Source organism: Hippocampus guttulatus, chromosome 11 (assembly GCF_054856545.1).
Source record: "Hippocampus guttulatus isolate MCC_2025c chromosome 11, RoL_Hgut_1.0, whole genome shotgun sequence".
NCBI classification, from domain to species: Eukaryota; Metazoa; Chordata; class Actinopteri; order Syngnathiformes; family Syngnathidae; genus Hippocampus; species Hippocampus guttulatus.
Window position 1 is genome coordinate 5756157 of NC_141271.1, and position 19461 is coordinate 5775617.

General features: G+C 41.5%; 1 protein-coding gene across 3 annotated transcripts in view; it reads left to right on the forward strand.

The window, feature by feature from the left end:
• Nucleotides 1–19461, forward strand: part of kalrna (kalirin RhoGEF kinase a) — a 146875-nt gene that overhangs the window by 83914 nt on the left and 43500 nt on the right. For all 3 annotated transcript variants that reach the window (XM_086122905.1, XM_086122906.1, XM_086122907.1), the window contains exons 34-38: nucleotides 81–192; nucleotides 410–600; nucleotides 745–846; nucleotides 917–1065; nucleotides 2751–2853. In XM_086122905.1, the coding sequence (XP_085979031.1) occupies nucleotides 81–192; nucleotides 410–600; nucleotides 745–846; nucleotides 917–1065; nucleotides 2751–2853 (657 nt within the window). The remainder of the gene's footprint in view (nucleotides 1–80; nucleotides 193–409; nucleotides 601–744; nucleotides 847–916; nucleotides 1066–2750; nucleotides 2854–19461) is intronic.

The following is a 19461-nucleotide window of genomic DNA, read 5'->3' on the forward strand; positions in this document are numbered from 1 at the left end:
AGTAGTAATAATAATCGTAATAATAATAATATGCTCACATTGATGATGATGGATACCGCATGGAAACTGGCGTGCTGTAGGAGTTGCTGTCATGTTGCGAGGAGGGCAAAGGGGAGATCAAAGATGGTCTGGACGTCATGCTTAGCGTGCCAAAGAGAGCCAACGATGCCATGCACCTTGCCATGTTGGAAGGTAAAAGCCCAACCACTGCTACATCTAAAAAACACATCCACTTGTGAAAAAAAATCGATCTATCGACTACTCCTTACTTTTAATCAAATAAATAAAAAGATCCTATGTCATCTTCTGACCATGGTCCCGTTGCACAAATCTTTTGGTTTCCTCTCTTATAAAGCTGGACTTCTAATAAGGCTCAAGTTGAAGTGAACTTGACTGTCCTCCAAACCAGGTTTTGAGGAGAACTTGGATGTTCAGGGCGAGTTGATCCTGCAAGACAGTTTCCAGGTTTGGGACCCGCGCTCACTGATCCGAAAGGGGCGGGACCGACACCTCTTTCTGTTTGAATTCTCACTGGTCTTCAGCAAGGAGTTCAAAGATTCAGTGGGCAGAACCAAGTACCAGTACAAACACAGACTACTGGTGAGTGTGGTCCTCTTCGTGTGGCGCAAAACAATCGTTGCCTATATCAAAAGAATGACAAAGACCTCAGCTACTGTGGGTGTCTCTCCGCACTGCCGTAACAGAACCTTTGTGGTCACATCACATTCTTGATTTGTACTGCAGACATCAGAGTTGGGGGTGACGGAGCACATTGAAGGTGACCCATGTAAATTTGCACTCTGGGCTGGGCGAACCCCCTCTTCTGATAATAAAACTGTACTGAAGGCAAGTAGAGGCAAATACACATTATGAATAGTAAACAATACGTTGAGTAAATGTTCTGGTTCTCATGCAGGCGTCCAGTGTAGAAGCTAAACAGGAGTGGATAAAGAACATCAGAGAGGTGATCCAGGAGAGAATGACTCACCTGAAAGGCGCACTGAAGGAGCCAGTTCACCTCCCCAAAACGGCAACACTCACCAAACCTCGCAATAGTGCCAAGAGGTGACGGATTTATTTTTTAACACAATAACGTGAATTTCAATGTTAATGCTTGTCATAACAAAATGTCACAGGCCGCCTGTTGGCTGCTTAGTGCTAAAATCTGATTGAATGTTTTTATCAACTAATTGCATAAGTTCATATACATATCATAAAATACAGCAGACTCCCATTTGTCACAAGGGATACGTTGCAGACTTACCCATGATCGGTAAAATCCATGACATAGAAAGACCTCGATAGCACACTGTCTTTCACCTCACATATCAACCACATCACTCGTTCTGCATATTTTCATCTTAGAAACATCCACCGGCTCCGCTCTTCTCTCACCCCTCACTCTACTGCTATACTCGTTCACACCCTCGTCACCTCCCGACTTGATTACTGTAACTCCCTCTTGCTCGGTCTCCCTCAAAAAAAACCTCCATAAGCTTCAGCTGGTCCACAATTCAGCCGCTCACATAAACCAGATTACGCCTGTCCTCCAACATCTCCACTGGCTCCCCATTATTCACCGCATTCTATATAAAGTCCTACTCCTTACTTTCAAAGCTATCCACAACCTTGCCCCTCCATACCTATCTGACCTCATCCACATTGCCACACCTGTCCGCTCTCTTCGTTCTTCCTCCTCTCTCCTCGTCACTGCCCCCCCCTCGCCCGCCTCGTCACCATGGAACACACTCCCCGCTGACCTTTGTAACAACGACTCATTAAAACGTTTCAAATCCAGCCTCAAAACACATCTGTTTAGACAAGCTTATTCACTCTGACCATAAATCCATTATCTCTATGGAGATAATGGATTTTTCAAGACTCAAGACTTTTTCAAGACTCAAGTTTGAAAAAAGACTTTTTGAACACCAAATTAATTTTTATACAGAAAATAATTACAGTTCATCTGAAACAAATGATTATAGCAATATATGTGAGAGAAAAAGCATCTTGAAGTTTAGACCATAACTTCTCCTCAGCTGCCGGTTAACCTGGCCAATCTTCGACCCACTTTTCTCCAGATTGTCACTAACGTTTATCCATTTTCTGTTGTCTCTTCTATTATTTTCTTCTCTTTTCCTTCTTACCGCTATTTTTTATTTTTCTTCTTCGTGCTACCGCTATTTTTATTTTTGTTCTTCGTGGCAGGGGTTCACTTTGGCCTGGGGAGTCAAGTTCAACATTCGCTTCATTGATATCTGGCGCCATCCAGCGTCGTGAATGGGTATAATGTCTATACCCCGAATATAAGACGACCCCCACTCTTATTTCAATGCAAAAAACACAGTCTTATATTCGGGCCAATACGGTATAACCTGTACACTTTAAAATCTTAAACTTAATTACCGGTAAACACAATGCAATATAATCAATCACTTTGAAAAAACAAAAAACGAATATGTAAATTAGCATGGACGTTACAGTAATTATAAGCCTTCAAAAAATGTCTATTTTCACATTTATTGAGGAGCAACGCATGCAAAAAGAGCATCCAAAATTACTCAAAGGCATTTTAGATATTCTCTTTGATTTGTGGGAATTGCTATTACTGCGACACACCAAGCAGCGTCACAATGCCCTTTTTCGACAGCGCTCGTTCAACTTGTTGATGGAATCTCTAAGCATTCAGACAGTATAAGAGTGTTGCCAAAGCTTCTTCTGGTTCTTTGTGCATGTGTGTTTATGATTAGGGATGGAGGTGAGGACGTAGACAGTCAGGGAGATGGCAGTAGTCAACCGGACACCATCTCCATTGCATCCAGAACCTCGCAGAACACAGTGGACAGCGATAAGGTAAGGAAGCAAGTTCAGCTTTTTGAGTCATAATCTGTCTTCGGAATCACTCCCGATCTATTATGCAGTGCTCTAAATAGTGTAATGAGTTCACCATTTTGTGGTGCTCTTCAAATATGTAGTGAATCAGTCAAGGTGCCAGGATTAATTTCTTTCCTGGGGCCTAGGCGAGGGGCTAGGTGAAGTATAAGACTTGTCAATTTCCGACAACTGCAAGAGCTCAGCAATCAGTTCACTTTCAAAATTTGCACTTTGGTCAGAGTGGAGACGCTGGGGGAATCCGTAAATGCAGAAATAATTGTCCCACAGCTTCTTGGCCACCTTCTCAGCAGTCTGGTCTTGGCAAGGAAAAGCATGACCCAATTTTGTGAAGTGATGAGTGACTACAAGAACATCCACGGATTTGTTGTGATTGTCTTCAGCTGACCAAACGTCAACACACCCAAGCTCCAGAGTGGCAAAGGTCTTAATACTTTCAAGTGGCGCCCTCGCTGCTGGCTCTGGGGTCTTGCTGAGAATGCACCTGTGACAGTGCTTCACATGATTGCGAACATCCTTTTCCATGTTAGTACCAGAAAAACCACTGGTGCGCTAAAGAAACTGTGCGAGGCTGTCTTTGATGACAAGCATGATCAGGAACACCGGACAACGCATCTGCCTTTAGAGATTCTGGCACAACGAACTGGATTCCTTTCCAAAGAAGCGCTGTGCAAGGAGAGGACCTTGTCAAACAATGACACAACCTGCTGAACATCCGTGCTGTTTGTTGATCGGTTAAATGGCTCACGAGGCTGGCAGAGAGACCGAGGATGGCATCTGTTGGTATGCTATGGAGACAGGGTGTGGCGCAGATCAATCAGTCACCAAGCTTTGATCATAAGCAGACAAAGGGAAGCGTTGTGCAAGGAGAGGACCTTGTCAAACAATGACACAACCTGCTGAACATCCGTGCTGTTTGTTGATCGGTTAAAGGGCTCACGAGACTGGCATAGAGACCGAGGATGGCATCTGTTGGTATGCTATGAAGACAGGGTGTGGCGCAGATCAATCAGTCACCAAGCTTTGATCATAAGCAGACAAACCCAGGACTTGTTGAGGCTGAACTGCCAACTTGCGAACATTTCTCATGTGAACATTCAAGCGCTCCTGAACCTCATCCGCAGTCCACTGATCAGGGTATTTAAATTGAAACGACATGGCAAGACAAGGGTCTGGACAGTGACTAATGAAATCAAGACGATTTCAACACTGGGATGCTCAACAGATTTTGCCCGTCCCCGGAGGCATTCATCAGCAGTATCAATAGACTTGTTAAGACGAATCCAGTAGGCCATAGCACTTTCACCCACATGGGGAATAGTGCTGTCAAAGTCTTTCATGAGCAAGTGTGAGTCTGACAGCTCACTGAAGTTACGTTTCAATATGTCAAACAAATCTGTGGGGAGGTCATATTCGCTGACTCCAGGGTGGCTGCCCAATGACACCTTTACAACATCCCGAGCTTTCCCTGTTAGCGTTGACATAGTCAGCTTAAACATTTAAGCATGACCGTGACATTTCACTCTGTCCACCCACTCATGAACAGAAAATGCATCAGTACGGTCACCCCTGAAGTAAGGTGGTGGTGCCTAGGCATCAGTCTGCACAACAACTTTCACTTGAGGCAAATCAGCGTTGCTGTATGACTGACCCAAAGAGGGAGGCTAAGGCTGGAAGGTACCGGCCTGGTTTATAGTGCTAAGCATGGCCGAGATGTTGTCTCTGATCTGTTTGGCAAAAGTTGTAATCATGCCTCCAAATGCCTCGACTGATACCAACTGTGTGGGCCTGGGTCCTGATTGGGTAATCGGCGTGGAGCTAGCGGTGGCGGTCAGTGGTGAGTTAAAGACCGTGTTGTCAAATGTGTGGCCAGACCTGCTGGGGCAGAGTAACCTCTCCTTCCCCACTCCAAATGTAACATCATGACCACGTCCAGCCATGGTGACATCACCTCAAACCCCAACAAAGAGCTACACAGCTACGATAAGATGAAATAGCGTTTCAATGGGTTGAGGTGAAGATATGATTAATTAGAAATCAAAACTGTTCTGTCAAAGTTCTACTGTAATAATAAAATCAAATACACTAGCTAGCAAATGGAACATCAACCGCACGACAACATGAAAAGATGAAAGAGCATGAAACAACATTAAAGGAAATCACGCACACAGAACACACAAAACTGCGTGACTGGCCACACTTCACATGCACTGTCATCGCCCCGAGGGGGAGGCTTAGGGCGAGCAGCGGACTTGAGCCACGTGACCAAACGGGCGCCGGTCGTCATGTCACCAAGTGTAACCGGTGCTGTCCGATTGTATTGTATTTGTATTGAAGAACATTGATGACGCACTTCAAGATTTCTTGTGTTGGTTGCGTTTAATCATCTCAATCACAAAGCCTGATGAAAATAGCAGAAAATAATGTTCTCCTGGTCAATGATATTGATACGGCGTACCCCTGCACTAATTATATGGCACATCAATGTATTAAAATACTTATACTTGTAAATGAAAAACAAAAGTTTCTCCACCTTTAAAAATACTTCCCGCTCCATGCACATCAAGAGAAAAAGGGGAGAGTCAAAGGCGTGAGTTAAAATTAAAAAAGGCTGTGCCACAATAATTCTTGAAGTAGGGGAGCACAAAAAAAGATTTGTTCCACCTTTGATAATGGAGGCTGTAGTTAAAAAAAGTCAGGTATTTTCACAGATTTTGTGTAATTATAATGCAGTACAGTAAGTATTTCAATTTTTTTTATTGGCCTTGTTACACTTCATATAATAATCATCCTCCGTCCACCCTCATCCTTTTAAAGCACTTCCATCCTTGCATTTCACCAGTCCAAGAAAAAAAAAAAAAGCGTCTGTGCAGGACACAGTGGGAGAGAGGTTAACGGCAGAGGCACACCCATCACCAGAGCACCTGAAACGCATGGGGGGCGGTGGGGGGTAATTACACACGTATTATTATTATTAATGTTACAAGTGCCTGTAGTTGTGATTTAAGATAAGAAAAAAAGAAAGTAAGACAGGCTGTGCATGTTCCTCTATCAGCCGTTGAAATGGGTATACATAGGTACTTTCAGTTCTTTGAGTGTACACTAGGAGGCAGTGTCGCTATAAAAGTATTGTTGAGATGAAAAAGGAACAAGAGGATACCTGTAATGGTGACTGAATCGTACAAACTAGTGTTGTGCTGTTAATAGCCTGTTAAGAAGATACAGTGTTTGGCTGCACTCTGGCCTTGTTATTTTGCCTCCTGACACCACATACTTAATTCGGTTAGAGACGATTAAAAGGACGGACTAAAACCCACTTCCGGCCTTGCTTAGTCTGTCCTTGTAAAAAAAATTCCCGTCTTCCATCCTCTTTCCCCAAAATTGTTGTCCGTCCAGGACAAAGAGATGGATGGACCGTAACGTCTCACGGACTGAATGTCCATCTCTGCCAATGGCCAAATACAACAAAGATGAAGGAAAGGTGGCATAAAGGTTAGGAGATGAGACTTTCAGAGGGGCCTTTGGTTGGCAAAATTAATTGTTTTGGGGTCTGACTGTAACTGCTCATACTTTTGTTTGGACTGTGCAGCATGGCACGAGTCATCATGCCTCATGGTTATGTTTTTTTCTTACTTTTATTGCAAGCATGTGACAAACCCTTACACAAACAAACATGTTTTTAAACTGCATTTAATGTAGCAGTATTTTATGCTCCCTGATTTCACAGTTTTTGAATGAGACATGCAGTAGCTGTGAATATTCTCATTCATTCTCCTGGCATTGAATTGATTGCCGCTACAACAACCCAGTTGTGATTGATTCAACGACCTGAGAATTCAGGATTCTCAGGACATTGAATCACTTTTTCAATGGATCTTAGTGTGGCAGTGTTTCATTCACTCCAATTCCAGTTAGTGGTTTTTTTTTGCATCTTTTTTTTTTCATTAATACATACAGACACACACACACACACACACACACACACACACACACACACACACACACACACACACACACACACACACACACACACAGAGAGAGAGAGAGAGAGAGAGCAGTAGGCGGGATGGCACCCTGGTTGCCAGCCAATCGCAGGGCACCCATAGACGAACAATTACCCATGCTCACACTCACTCCTAGGGACAATTTAGAGCAGTGGTTCTTAACCTTGGTAGAGGGACCGAACCCAACCAGTTCAGATGCAGATCCACCGAACCCTTCGTGAAAAATAAAAATATGATTCAAGAAGTGTTCCTTCAGTTTTATAGGTGCAAGACAAGACTTGCTCGACTTGGCATGACAAATCATGCAGATAGGATGCTGTGTCCCGTCAAGTTCCGTGATGCATGTGAATCCATGTTGAACATATTCGTCCGACTTTTTTTGCTCGACATAGCATGTGTTAAAGTATTTTTTTTTTTAAAACACATGACGTACTATCACGACAGTCACACGCTGACTGCTGAGCGAACTAAATTGCTCACAACACTGATTGGACAAGCAATGTAATATGATAATAATAATAATAATAATACATTTTATTTATAAGCGCCTTTCAAGACACCCAAGGACACTTTACAATAACAAAAAACACAAAACAATACGGGTTGAGCAGCGGCAGCCAAAACGCGCCAGCGTTCACTCAACCCGGAAGTCAGAAAGAAACCACCAATGATCATCCACAGCCATTGGTGGCCAAGCGGGTGTGTCATAACTAATTGACATGTTGAGCCGGGTGTGTCATACCTTCCATGGCAGAGTCTCCGTCGAACCCCTAAGACTGATTCATCGAACCCCTGGGGTTCAATTGAACCCAGGTTAAGAACCACTGATTTATAGTGGTCCATTAGCCTGCCATGCATGTTTTAAAATGTGAGAGGAAACCGTATTACCCGGAGAAAACCCACACAGGCACTCGGAGAACATGCAAACTCCACACAGGAAGGCCGGAGCCAGTATCGAACCCTGCATCTCTGCACTGTGAGGCAGATGCGCTAACCAGTCAACCGGGCCGCTCCTTAGGAGAAGGTTTTTTTTTTTAAACAGAAATAGTCCCTGAAATGGGCAAAAAACGCTCTAGCATACAGGAAAGGATGCATCAACCCATGTCACAAAATGTGTGTGCGTGCATCTGTGTTGAACGGCATTGACATTTAAGGGCCAAGCAGTGTGTGGGCGTCGGGTTGCACAGTGAAAAGGCCACACTGTGTAATACTACAGAGGTTGGCCATGGTTCACATCAGTGTGTGTGATTGCATAATGTGGGTGAGTGTCTGTGTGTGCTGTGTGTAAGAGAGTGCACAATTGCAGGTGTCAATTAGCAGAGTCAAGAATTCAACTTTGAGAAAAAAAATGCAAGATTTGAATGCAGACAATTATACATCATATAGGAAATGCATTTGTCATTTCTATAGATGCCCGAAAACTGTAATGAAATTCCAAATTATTATTCTATATACCTGTAGTTTTTTAAGTTTGTGGGCTTAATATTTGCCTTTATAACCAGTGGGGGGGGGGGGTTGGTTTCCTCTGCGTTGTGTTCTGATATTACTCAAGTGAAGTCAATTTGAGTCTTAGAGTGGTGAGAGAATTTATCCGATTTTTTTCTCTCCACAGCCATTTTGATTTGGTATGCGATTATTTTTTTTTCCAAGGTCCTCTTCCCATGTATTTTATTTTTTACCAAATAAAATCATGACCAAATGACCAACATGAAATATTCTCTCAGATTTCTGTTGTCCTCCATTAAAGATGGATTTCAAAATTAAGAAAATACATCTTTAAAAATCTTCCCAATCATTGTTGTATTCATTTCATTAATTATTTATTCACTGACCAAGTAGTGGTTCACTTGCTTGACTAAAATTTAGTGGGGGCGGGGAATGAAACAGATAATAATAATGATGACGCTGATTATTATTTATAGTATGACTTTGTGGGTTCAAAGTTTTGGGGGGATTTTTAACAGCTCATGTGAGGTTGCACGTCACTGTGTGAATGTTTTCTGGCAATGAGAGCATCTTTCTTGGAATTCTGATGGCCCATATTACAGTCATTAGAAAAGTTATGCCTATTTTATTATTTTGGGTGGGTGATGAGGTTGGGGGTGGGGGGAGGGGGTCGGGGGTGGGGGGGGACCCTACCCTACTATTTTCCAAACAGCATCAAACAAGAGGGGAAAAAAAATCCAGATGCACTTAAATGTTCTTCATTTTTAAAACGTATTCGACAAGGTTATTTTGTCTCATGCAGAGCAGCACATGTGCTAGGCTCCCTCGTTTTCATCGTGCTACATCATGTTTTATATTTAGCTGTCATTTTGAGTTTAAAAAAAAAGGACCCCTGACAATCAAATCGAACGTATGTTTAAAACACATATGTGATTTCATAATCTTTGACAACGGAGCGAGCGTACAGTGAGGCTTTGTCAGAAGAAGAACTAAAAACTGTTGACGGTGTTATGTAAAGGGTTTTTAAAAGATCACGGTGCACCGCAACACACTAAAAGAGGCCAAACTGAACGATAGCAGCACCATGCTGGCATCGTCAGATGTTCCATTGTGCGTGTGTGTGTGTGTGTGTGTGTGTGTGTGCACGTGTGCAAGGCGGAAAGCTACTGTTTCTGGTTGTTGTTGGAAAACTTCAGTTTTTTAAGTTTTTTTTTACAACCTTGTTTTTTTCCTCTTTGAGTGAAGATTACCCAAAAGTTAACACACTCTGTTCCAGATTAAGATAAAACTGTTCATGTCAAATCCTCGAATGAGAAATAATTTGTTCCACTGTGGCCAATACCTTTCTTAATTGTACAGTTGCTCTTTTAGAATGAGTTATTTTACGGATTCCACCCTGGGTTAAGGCGTTAATGTAGGGTTTCCATCCATCCATCTATTTTCTGTACTGCTCATTAGGGTGGCAGGTGAGCTCCATCTGAACTCCGCTAACTTTGTGCAAGAGGCGCTGTCCACCCCAGATGAGTCACCGGTCAAAGAATCCTGAATTCACACCCATATTCACATAAATGAGCAATTTAGAGCAGGAGTGTCAAACTCAAACTGCGCTCCACTTTGGAATTACAGCTCCCCTCAGAGGACCATTATGACGGTGAAACCAGATCAATGTCTAATCATCTCATTGCATGATGACATAATCCACAACAAATTGATAGATTACTAGTTTTATAATCAGAAGTCAAGAAGCAGTTTGTTCAATTATTGTTGATGTTACTGTAAAATGGATAACAAAAAATCATAACGTTATTATTTATTACACATGACAATTTGAGGAATTTTGGGATCGATAATAGCAAGGTCATGGAAGTTGACAGATGATTTGCTTTTCCGGGCCACGTAAATGATGTGGTGTGTTCGCTCTGGCGCGGGAACCTTGAGTTTGAGTTCTGTGATTTACAGTCTTCCAATAATCGAAACATGGAGTTGAATGTGGGAGGAAACCACGATGAAAAAAACTATTCCCTTTTCTTATGATTAAGGTCGTTCAAAGTATTTTTAAAATCATGTTTTCGGAAATCTTGTTCTTACAACTGTATTTAGTTTTAGTAATTTTAGGAAACTATTTTTTTATTCATGGAATTTTACACGAGGTGCATGTGCATAAAGCGATATGGCCTAAGGGTCGCTTTTGCCATCTCTGGTCAAAATCGACAGGGTTCCTGCTTTGACCTAGTGAAAGACGACATTAAAAATCGTCATAAATTCATCTGTAAGCGTGTAAATTAGTGGTAGGAAGTCAGAGTGTGGCCAGTAGAGTGAATATTTTGTTTCAGACAGCGCACTAAATCCAAATTGGTCTTCCTTGAAATGGCCCGCACGTGTTCTCATGAATCAAATGCATTCAGTGTAGCACAGCAACCATCTGTTGGACGTATGACTGTTGTACACACACATACACAGAGAGCAGCGGCAAAGCGCTGCTCCCACCACACACACACACACACACACACACTCCAGCTGTTTGTTCATCAAGCAAGGGAGGGACGGAGCGAGCGAGCGAGCCAGCATGTGGGCGTGTTTGTGAGGCCAAAAGTGGTTGCTGGTTGTCGAAGGGGAGAAACGACGGGGTGCGCTGGACATGCCAAAGTGGATGAGATTTAAACTGTTCAAAGAGAGCAGCAGAGTGAGTACTTGCGCCTGGGGGCAATTTACATTGGCAGGTTAGACCATGACCGGTAGGCAGTGCAACCGCAAGCTGTACTGTTGCTCTTTGACTGCATTACAACTTCTTTTACTGGAAGTGACAGAAAGTTATTGATAAATGAATCGATGAATATTGGATTTGGGGAAGCTCACTTGGAATACTTTGAGAAAATAATAATTGTAGAACTTAGTGTACGAAAGAGATTTTTAAAAAATGTTTCCATCACTTGTCTGATCATATTTTAATCAGACATTTAGTGATGAATAATCACAGACTTATTTCCATCATTTGCACTGTGTGCAAATGGTAGTTTTTCTGTATTTGCCGCAATAAAATGTGTGGGGGGGAAAAAAATGCTTGGGAGCCTTGCTGTGTAAAAACAGTGCTTGCAAGGGGAGCGCTTTTCGACTTAGTTTTAGAATTTGAGGGAGAAAAAAAAAGTTTAATCATTGATTGCGTGAGGCTAACGTGTATCATAGTGCCGTGTTGACATTCACTTAACGTGTCGTAAAAGTGCACGGCTGGTGTTACGGCATCATGCTTGCGTGTGTGTCTGATTGAGGAGGAGATTAATGGTTAAACAGGGCGTGTGTGCACGCGCCTGGCAGGACAGGCGCAGAGACAGGAAGCGGGCCATTAGCCACGGGCGCTGCAAGACGTCCTGACTGAAATCTGAGCATCTAGACACTTTCGCATTGGAGTTTGCCCTGTTTTTGCAGTAGTCCTTTTGACATGCTAACAGAATAAATGGTCAAATCCCATAAACCTTATGGAAGGTGGTGCAAAGGTTTTGGTGAGCATCAAGATAAAGGTGCAGCTACTCTCCATGTACTTGAGGGTACATGTTAGAAATCTTCCCTGGCATTTTGTAATACACATCCTTGCACAATGGCGAAAGAAAATCTCAATGCATATGCTGGCTATCAAATGTTAATTGCTAGTCACACGTTCTGTTACTCAATACAGTGGCACCTTTAATCATAAAGTGCCACAGCTTATGAGCTTCGGATACGCCGCTGCATGAGTGAAATGAAATCGAAAAACAAGGAGAGCCATCATCGCCTGCGCACTTTAAGCCGTTTGTTGATCGATACAAACAGCCAAATGCGCAAATGCAAAATGAAGACACTCGCAAGCAGCAAGAGTCGGCCAACACTCACATCCAGACGAGCAGACTCACCTGCCATGTTTCTCATGTCACTCCCCTTCAAGGCACATTTTAAAGAAGTGCAGTGTTGTGACTTTGGTCTTGTCCCATTGTACAGCAATTATATTTTATGAGAAAAAAAAAACAGGTCGACTCTTTACACTCTCTTTTATTATGTTTTTATACAATACAGTATGTTTTTTCTTTCGAAAAATAAACAGATGAATGGATTAATGGAGTCAATTTACCACTTTATTGTATACAGTATACTGTATGTTAATGCATTGGTACACTAAATGTCCACTCAAATTTAAAATCATCGCTCACATGTCAGCAATCTCAGAACAAGAAGTTGACTCAACTTGACTCAAAAAAACAATGAGCAATTTAGTAATGTGTATACAATAAAGTAAGGTCAAATAAGTATTTCTTTCAAATTTGACACATCACAGAAGAGAGTTGTTAACAGCCCTGCCGAATTTGAATGATTAAAAAAAAAAAGAAAAACGCCAAGTATATAAAATGAGGCTTCAAAATCATGAGACACTAGGCTATTCTCTTGAACACAGTGGGCCTGTCCGCCAAAAGTGCTTCACCCTCACCGCTGTCTAAGGTCAGCTGGCAATACTTCTTTCTTATGACTACACATCCTTACATGTTTGAGCTGCGGTAATGTGAGGATATAGATATAAATCTCCTTAAGTCCTTGGGTGGTTGGAGTATATCTCGCTGAATCGTTGTTTTGCGCCGCGGAGAAAGGCACTAGCCACTAACTAGCTCGCAAGCTAACAGGCTTCCAGTGGGCTGACATCGTGGGGAGATGCGTTTTCAGGGTTGGACATAGTTAGCTAGCTAAAATCAAGCTGTAGTCGTAGAAATTATACAGTTTGGGAAGGTTGACTCAGGATTACTTCATACGTAGATGCATCTGCCTGCTCTGCTGCATCGTGACCAGTTATAAACCCAAAGGAGGGTCATGGATTAATTGGCGTTCATAGAATTTTTAATTAACTCATTATGAACATGTTAATTTTTACAGCCCTAATATATAGATTCATCAAAGTACGGGGAAGGGTTGGGCTGAGTCCATCATCCAGCGAAACAGTCGTTGGCGGGCCGTCAGGCGCCGAATTGAAGGTGGCCACTGAAGGTGGTATTAAACATTTGCATAGCGCTAATTTAAGATGTGCCACACACAGCTGTATAAAAATAAATGTTGATGAGAATATGTTGTGTTGTCAGTCCAGACAAAACAGACTTCCTGTTGAGCTGTTTTCTCGGCATTGTTGCCTCTGTGGTTTCTAAAGCCCCATTTTAGTTTTCTTCTGTTGCACTTACGTTGGAGGTGCAACATACAGCCAGTTTTGGTCACACTGGTTTTCTTTTCCTTTCTTTTTTCTTATTTTTCCATCCGTACAATTGGAGTGAGTTGGAAAGGCTGAGGTCAAGACGTCATATGTCATAACTGATCTCAATGACTCCTTTCTATCGACCTGTCTATCAGGGCAACTGTTTTTTCAAAAAAAAAATTTAAATCTTTAGCACGTTTATGATAGGTGTTGATATGATTGATACAAATGACAAATACAGTATCTCCTGTGTTGCTTGGTTAGAAGATGATTTGAACCTTTTAGAGGACTGATTTGGCTTGTGTAGTGAGAGAAAATGAATGGGAAGGGCTGTATGGTTCTCTGTTGAGTCCACTTGGGGAAGAAGAGGCAAGAACCCGTATTAGGGTTGGTGTTAAAACCAACCCTGAATAGGATCAGGGAAGAAGAAAGTTTCACTTGCCCTCGAACCAATCACCCACACGGGTTAGGTTAAGGGAAAAGGAATGAAGAGGCCCCTATGGCATCGAGCCTCCCAGTACAAGTTTTGCTGAGTCAACCCAAAGTAAGGAGGTGTTGTGGTTAGGAGTGCGACCATTGCTGATTCAGATAAGGGGTTAGGGTATAGAAAAATGATTCCAGATTTCAACTATATTTTTCAAATTCATGCCAAAACCAACATTTGACTCTGTTACCTTGCACCATAGGGCATAATGAACTAGGTTCAGGGTGTCCCCTGTCGACTGCCCGAAGACAGCTGGGATAGGCTCCAGCACACACCGCGACCCTTGTGAGGGCAAAGTGGATCAGAAAATGAATGGATGGATGGATGTATATATATATATATGAAGCTGTAAAATCAAATTCAACACAAAGACAAAAAAAATGTGAACAAAGATGATTTGCTGATGAGTGAAACTGCCACATTATCGCGCCAAGTACTGCAGAGGACCTACTCAATATCAGATTTGTTTTTTTTATTAATTTCTTTTTTGCCTTAGATATCAGTGGCTGTGATCATCAGCCTCCACGAGAACCTGATGGTGGTGATATATTTCACAAGAAATTATTCCAATGACATTATAATGCACAATATCTGGAGTGCAGTGGTTCTTAACTTTTTTAGAGGTAGTGAACCCAACTAGTTAATATGCACATTCTCCATGAATGAAAAATAAATATATATATATACAAGTTCACGATATTAAAAAAACGCATTTATTAAAAGTTGAAAAAAATGATTTTTTAAAAAATTTATTGTATGACGTATTATCACGACAGTTACACGTTGACTACTACGCAAACTAAATTTCCCACAGCACTGATTGGACAAGCAGTGTAATGTGATCATCTGCAGCCAGTGATGGACAAGCGGGCGTGTCATAACTAATTGACATGTTGAGTCGTGTGTGTCTTACCCTCCATGGCAGAGGATCCGTCGAAGCCCTGAGACCAACTCACCGAACCCCTGGTGTTCGATCGAACCCAGGTTAAGAACCACTGCTGTAGTGGCATCTGTTTTGCAAAATAGTCAATATTTAATGTTAAAGCCATTAAATACATAAATACATCTTGCATGCCGACAAAAGCATGAAACAGGGGTTTTTTTTGTGAGTAGACATGGCCTATTATCATTGAAGTGAATAAGGAGTGTAGATCACATAGTTGCTTCCTTCTTGCCCTCTTTCACATGTTTGTCGTTGCTGCGCTAACTGAGCCTCCCCCCCCCCCCAACCCTCCCCACACCCCACACACACTGAAACCCTCACAAAATGAAAGACATGCCGTGTCAGCAGTAAGGTGATACTTGAGGGGTGCAAAATGGGATTCATGCCCCACCACTTCTGATCACGTGACTGTCTAACGGCGGCTGTGGTGATGGGCTAACATGGGCTGTCCCGAACTGTGAGGTCATAGCGGGAAAAACACGTCATGGTTGGCGCTGCTAACCCAGACCATCCCAAGTTTTTTGGAAATCCCCCTCCCAACGTGTAACGAAGTGCTGATTCATTCATTCAGATGCTTGTTGCTTTGCTGATAAATAGAAACTCATTTAGCAGACAAGTTTATGCGATGGTGGTCACTCAAAACCTTCACTGTACAGAAAGCCATGAGCGTGATAAATAAAATCAATGGTGTGATTGTACGGCAAGCAATTTCATTCACTGTGCTGCTGTCACGCTGCACCCTTGAAGCATATGACCCTCACAAGCCGGTTGCGCGCACACGTGTGCTTCCTGTTGTGTGCAATCACATGACAGATAACAACAAGGAACGCCCACTGACGACAAACACGAGTGTTTGATCAGACTTGAAGCTGAAGAAAAAAAAGATGATCATTTTCGACTATGGATGAGGACTGGACGATTGTGAGAAATAATCCACCGTTAATTGCGATTATTTTCCGTCAATTTTACAATTGCGATTCAGTATGCAATTATTTTTTTCAAGGTCTTATTCCTCTTTTTTAACAAACACAAGCAATTGATGAACCCTTATTATAATAAACATTGTCAGATTTATGATACATAAATCTTTTGATCTTCTACGTTAAGCTTGCACGAAAATGAAAGCAGACGAACCATGAATCATTATGAATGACAGTATTTGTCGGCTTCAGTTAGAGTTGTTAAGGTACTTCGCATTTGACTTGCGGTCTTTTTCGCTTTCACTATAAAGCTAATATGAAAAAAGAGTGGTTTAAATTAAGTCACGAAATCACAAGTCAGAGTACAACAGGAATGCGAATTTATCTGGGATTTTATCCTATTCAAAAAGTAATATATAAACATGTGGACTGCACTTTAAAGCACTGAACTTGACACTGTGTAGCTAGCAAGCTAGCTAGCGAGATAGATAGATCAGAGAAATCAGGGTTATGGAGTCACTCTGAGTGATTCTCAAAGTGTGGTACGAGTACCAGTCGTGGTACTCGGGCTCATCCAAATGCTAAATGAAAGAATCTCTACCCAAGTACAGTTCAGTTATATTTAACGTTATTTTCCTGTATTTAGGCACAGTGCCAATGTTCAAACTGTGCAGAATATGACAGTGACTTGCAGTAATATTATTTTTCATGAACACATAGTTTTATTGCACTACTGTTTTTAAATGTTGGTCATTATAGTGGTACTTGGAGCTCTTTTTTTGATGGTGTAAAAGGTTTGAGAGTGAGTGATTTCCTCCTTGCAAGTGTTTTCATTTTGTTATTGTGTGTTTGACTGTTTGTCCGGCTCAAAATGCATCACCAACTGTAGCTCTCCCTTTTTTTTTTTTTTTCCAATCGAGCAGCAGCAGAACCTTGCTTCGACCGCAATTCAAATTTGGAGTCAATCCACAGCAAAACTTGACCAGTCAAAGACTCGAGAATCGAAAAACTGTGGTTGGAACATACTGTTTGGGACATTCATAAGTCAAGGGGCCGTTGTGCTTTGTATAATTAAGTTTCAATATTTAGCATATAAAAGATGCTGAGGGTGCTACAGTCAGCCGGAGTACCATAAGTCAAGACACCTGCTTTGTCTTGTTGTTGTCGTCAAGTATAAAGTAACCTGCAGCTGTGGAGTAGCCTGGCTGGTTGTTGCTATGCGACCTTAAACCCGGTTGCTTGTGCACATTAACAAGCACACATGCACACACTCAAGCTGACATTTTTAAAGGAGAAGCAAATGTTTTGCATCCTAAAGGTGTTTTCAGACAGCATCTGAAAAGTAAATGTTAGCTTTGCATCTCGTTAGCTGTGTTTGCACTGAGACAAGTGTCCTGCTCTGAAAGCCTGCATGCACCATATGTGACTTTGCAGGAACTATAAATGGTAAATGGGCTGTCAGTTGTATAGCGATTTTCTACCTTTGATACTCAAAGCGCTTTATACTGTTTCCTCATTTACCTACTGATGACGCAGCATCAGGAGCAACTGGGGGTTCAGTATCTTGCTCAAGGGCACTTCGACAAGGATGCAATGGCCAGGGATAGAGTCCCCAACTCCAAAGACACTGCAAGGCTTTTTCTTTTCTGAATTTCAAGAAGCACGTGTTTGTTTGGCTATGTTGCTTGAACATGGATGACTTCATTTTCTGTGTCAACATTGATCCTAATCATGACCTAGGGCAGTGACACATGAACATTGGTAGTTGCAAGTAATTTATGCCACTTTTGGGTCATAAAATGTCAGATAAGCAAAGCAACAGGTAAAGCTACAGTGTATAGACTGTAGAAATGTAAGCCATTTCATTCTCAAAATTGATCAGTTGATGAGAAAGTCTCACCGATCAGTAGCGCAGGGCAATATGGAAAAAAAAATGACGATGTAGGCCATTTTTTATCATGATAACAATATGCCACGACATATTTTCAGTTGTTCTATAAAGAATGATCCAACACACTATGACTGCTTACCTTTTTTCACTTTATTTTGAAGTGACATTAAACAGATCTGTATCGAATGAGAAATGCATCCAGTATTGCGGCTGTATAAAATTATCAATTGTAAATGAAGGCAAAGTAGCCTAGAATCTTTGCACAAATGCAGTTATCAATCTAAATAAGAAGCATAAACAATAATGTTTCAAAAGGATTAATTGATTACAAATACCGTATTGGCCCGAATATAAGACGGTGTTTTTTGCATTGAAATAAGACTGAAAAAGTGTTCGTCTTATATTCGGGGTCTAGACACTATACCCATTCACGACACTAGATGGCGCCAGATATTATTGAAGCGAATGCTGAACTTGACTCCCCAGGCCAAAGTGAACCCCTGTCACGAAGAACAAAAATAAAAATAGCGGTAGCACGAAGAAAAAAAAATTGGCGGTAAGAAAGAAAAGAGAAGAAAGTAATAGAAGAGATAACAGAAAATTGAGAAACGTAGCGACAATCTCGAGAAGAGTGGGTCGAAGATCGGCCAGGTTAACCGGCAGCTGAGGAGAAGTTATGATGTCATTTACATTTCAAAAACCAGAGGCCATTCATTGACGAATGTGATTGCACTTTAGTTTACATATTTAAATGTTCAGATATTAAGATTTGAATGAGGCAAAATAACATGCTTTTTCTCTCAAATATATTGTTATAATCATTTGTTTCAGATGTACTGTAATTATTTTCTGTATAAAAATTATTTTGGTGTTCAAAAAGTCTTTTTTCAAACTTGAGTCTTGAAAAAGAGGGGGTCGTCTTATAATCAGGGCTGTCTTATATTCGGGCCAATACGGTAATAATAATTAAAAACATTAGCCCTATGCTAATGCAATTTTGAGGACATTTATTGTGCGGATCAAAAAAGTGAATATCAAAACTCAGGACTGTATCGTGAAAACAAATTACATTTGTAATATTATAAGCATTCTATATACATCAATTTTCTGAATCTCTTATCCTCAATATTAATAGAAATGTATTCTTCCAGTACAGGCCTCCCAGCTGATGTAAAGGGTGCTGAAACTTTTCCTGTTTAGCTGTTTGTGTAGCATTATTCTGTATTTATTTTCTATCCTGACACTTATTAAATTGCCTGCTATTTTGCTCTTCAAAGTTGGATACGTTGCACTTTAACGCAGTTCCAGCAAGGCCTCTGTGAAGTGTACTTCGTCACTCAAGCACTTTTAATTCCAGTCTTTCACAATGATGTGAAATTAGCTTAGCAATTAGCGTGACTTCTCTTGCTTTCCCTTTGTTAATTACTCCTTGTAATCCCTTTATGAGAACAATACTTGAGTCGTTTATGCGCCGCCATGGAGGTGAGATGATGGAGGCTGTGACGATTGAGATAGGAGCGAAACTGCAACATATTTAGCAGGCAGTACTGTAGTAGTCAGCCCAAGTTTGTTGCTAAATTTGCTATAGCTAGCTATCTCGCCTCAACCTACCGACAAGCTGGGTGCAGGTGACATTAGCAGCCCAACAAAGTATCTTGGGATAGTCTCCGCCACTCAGTGA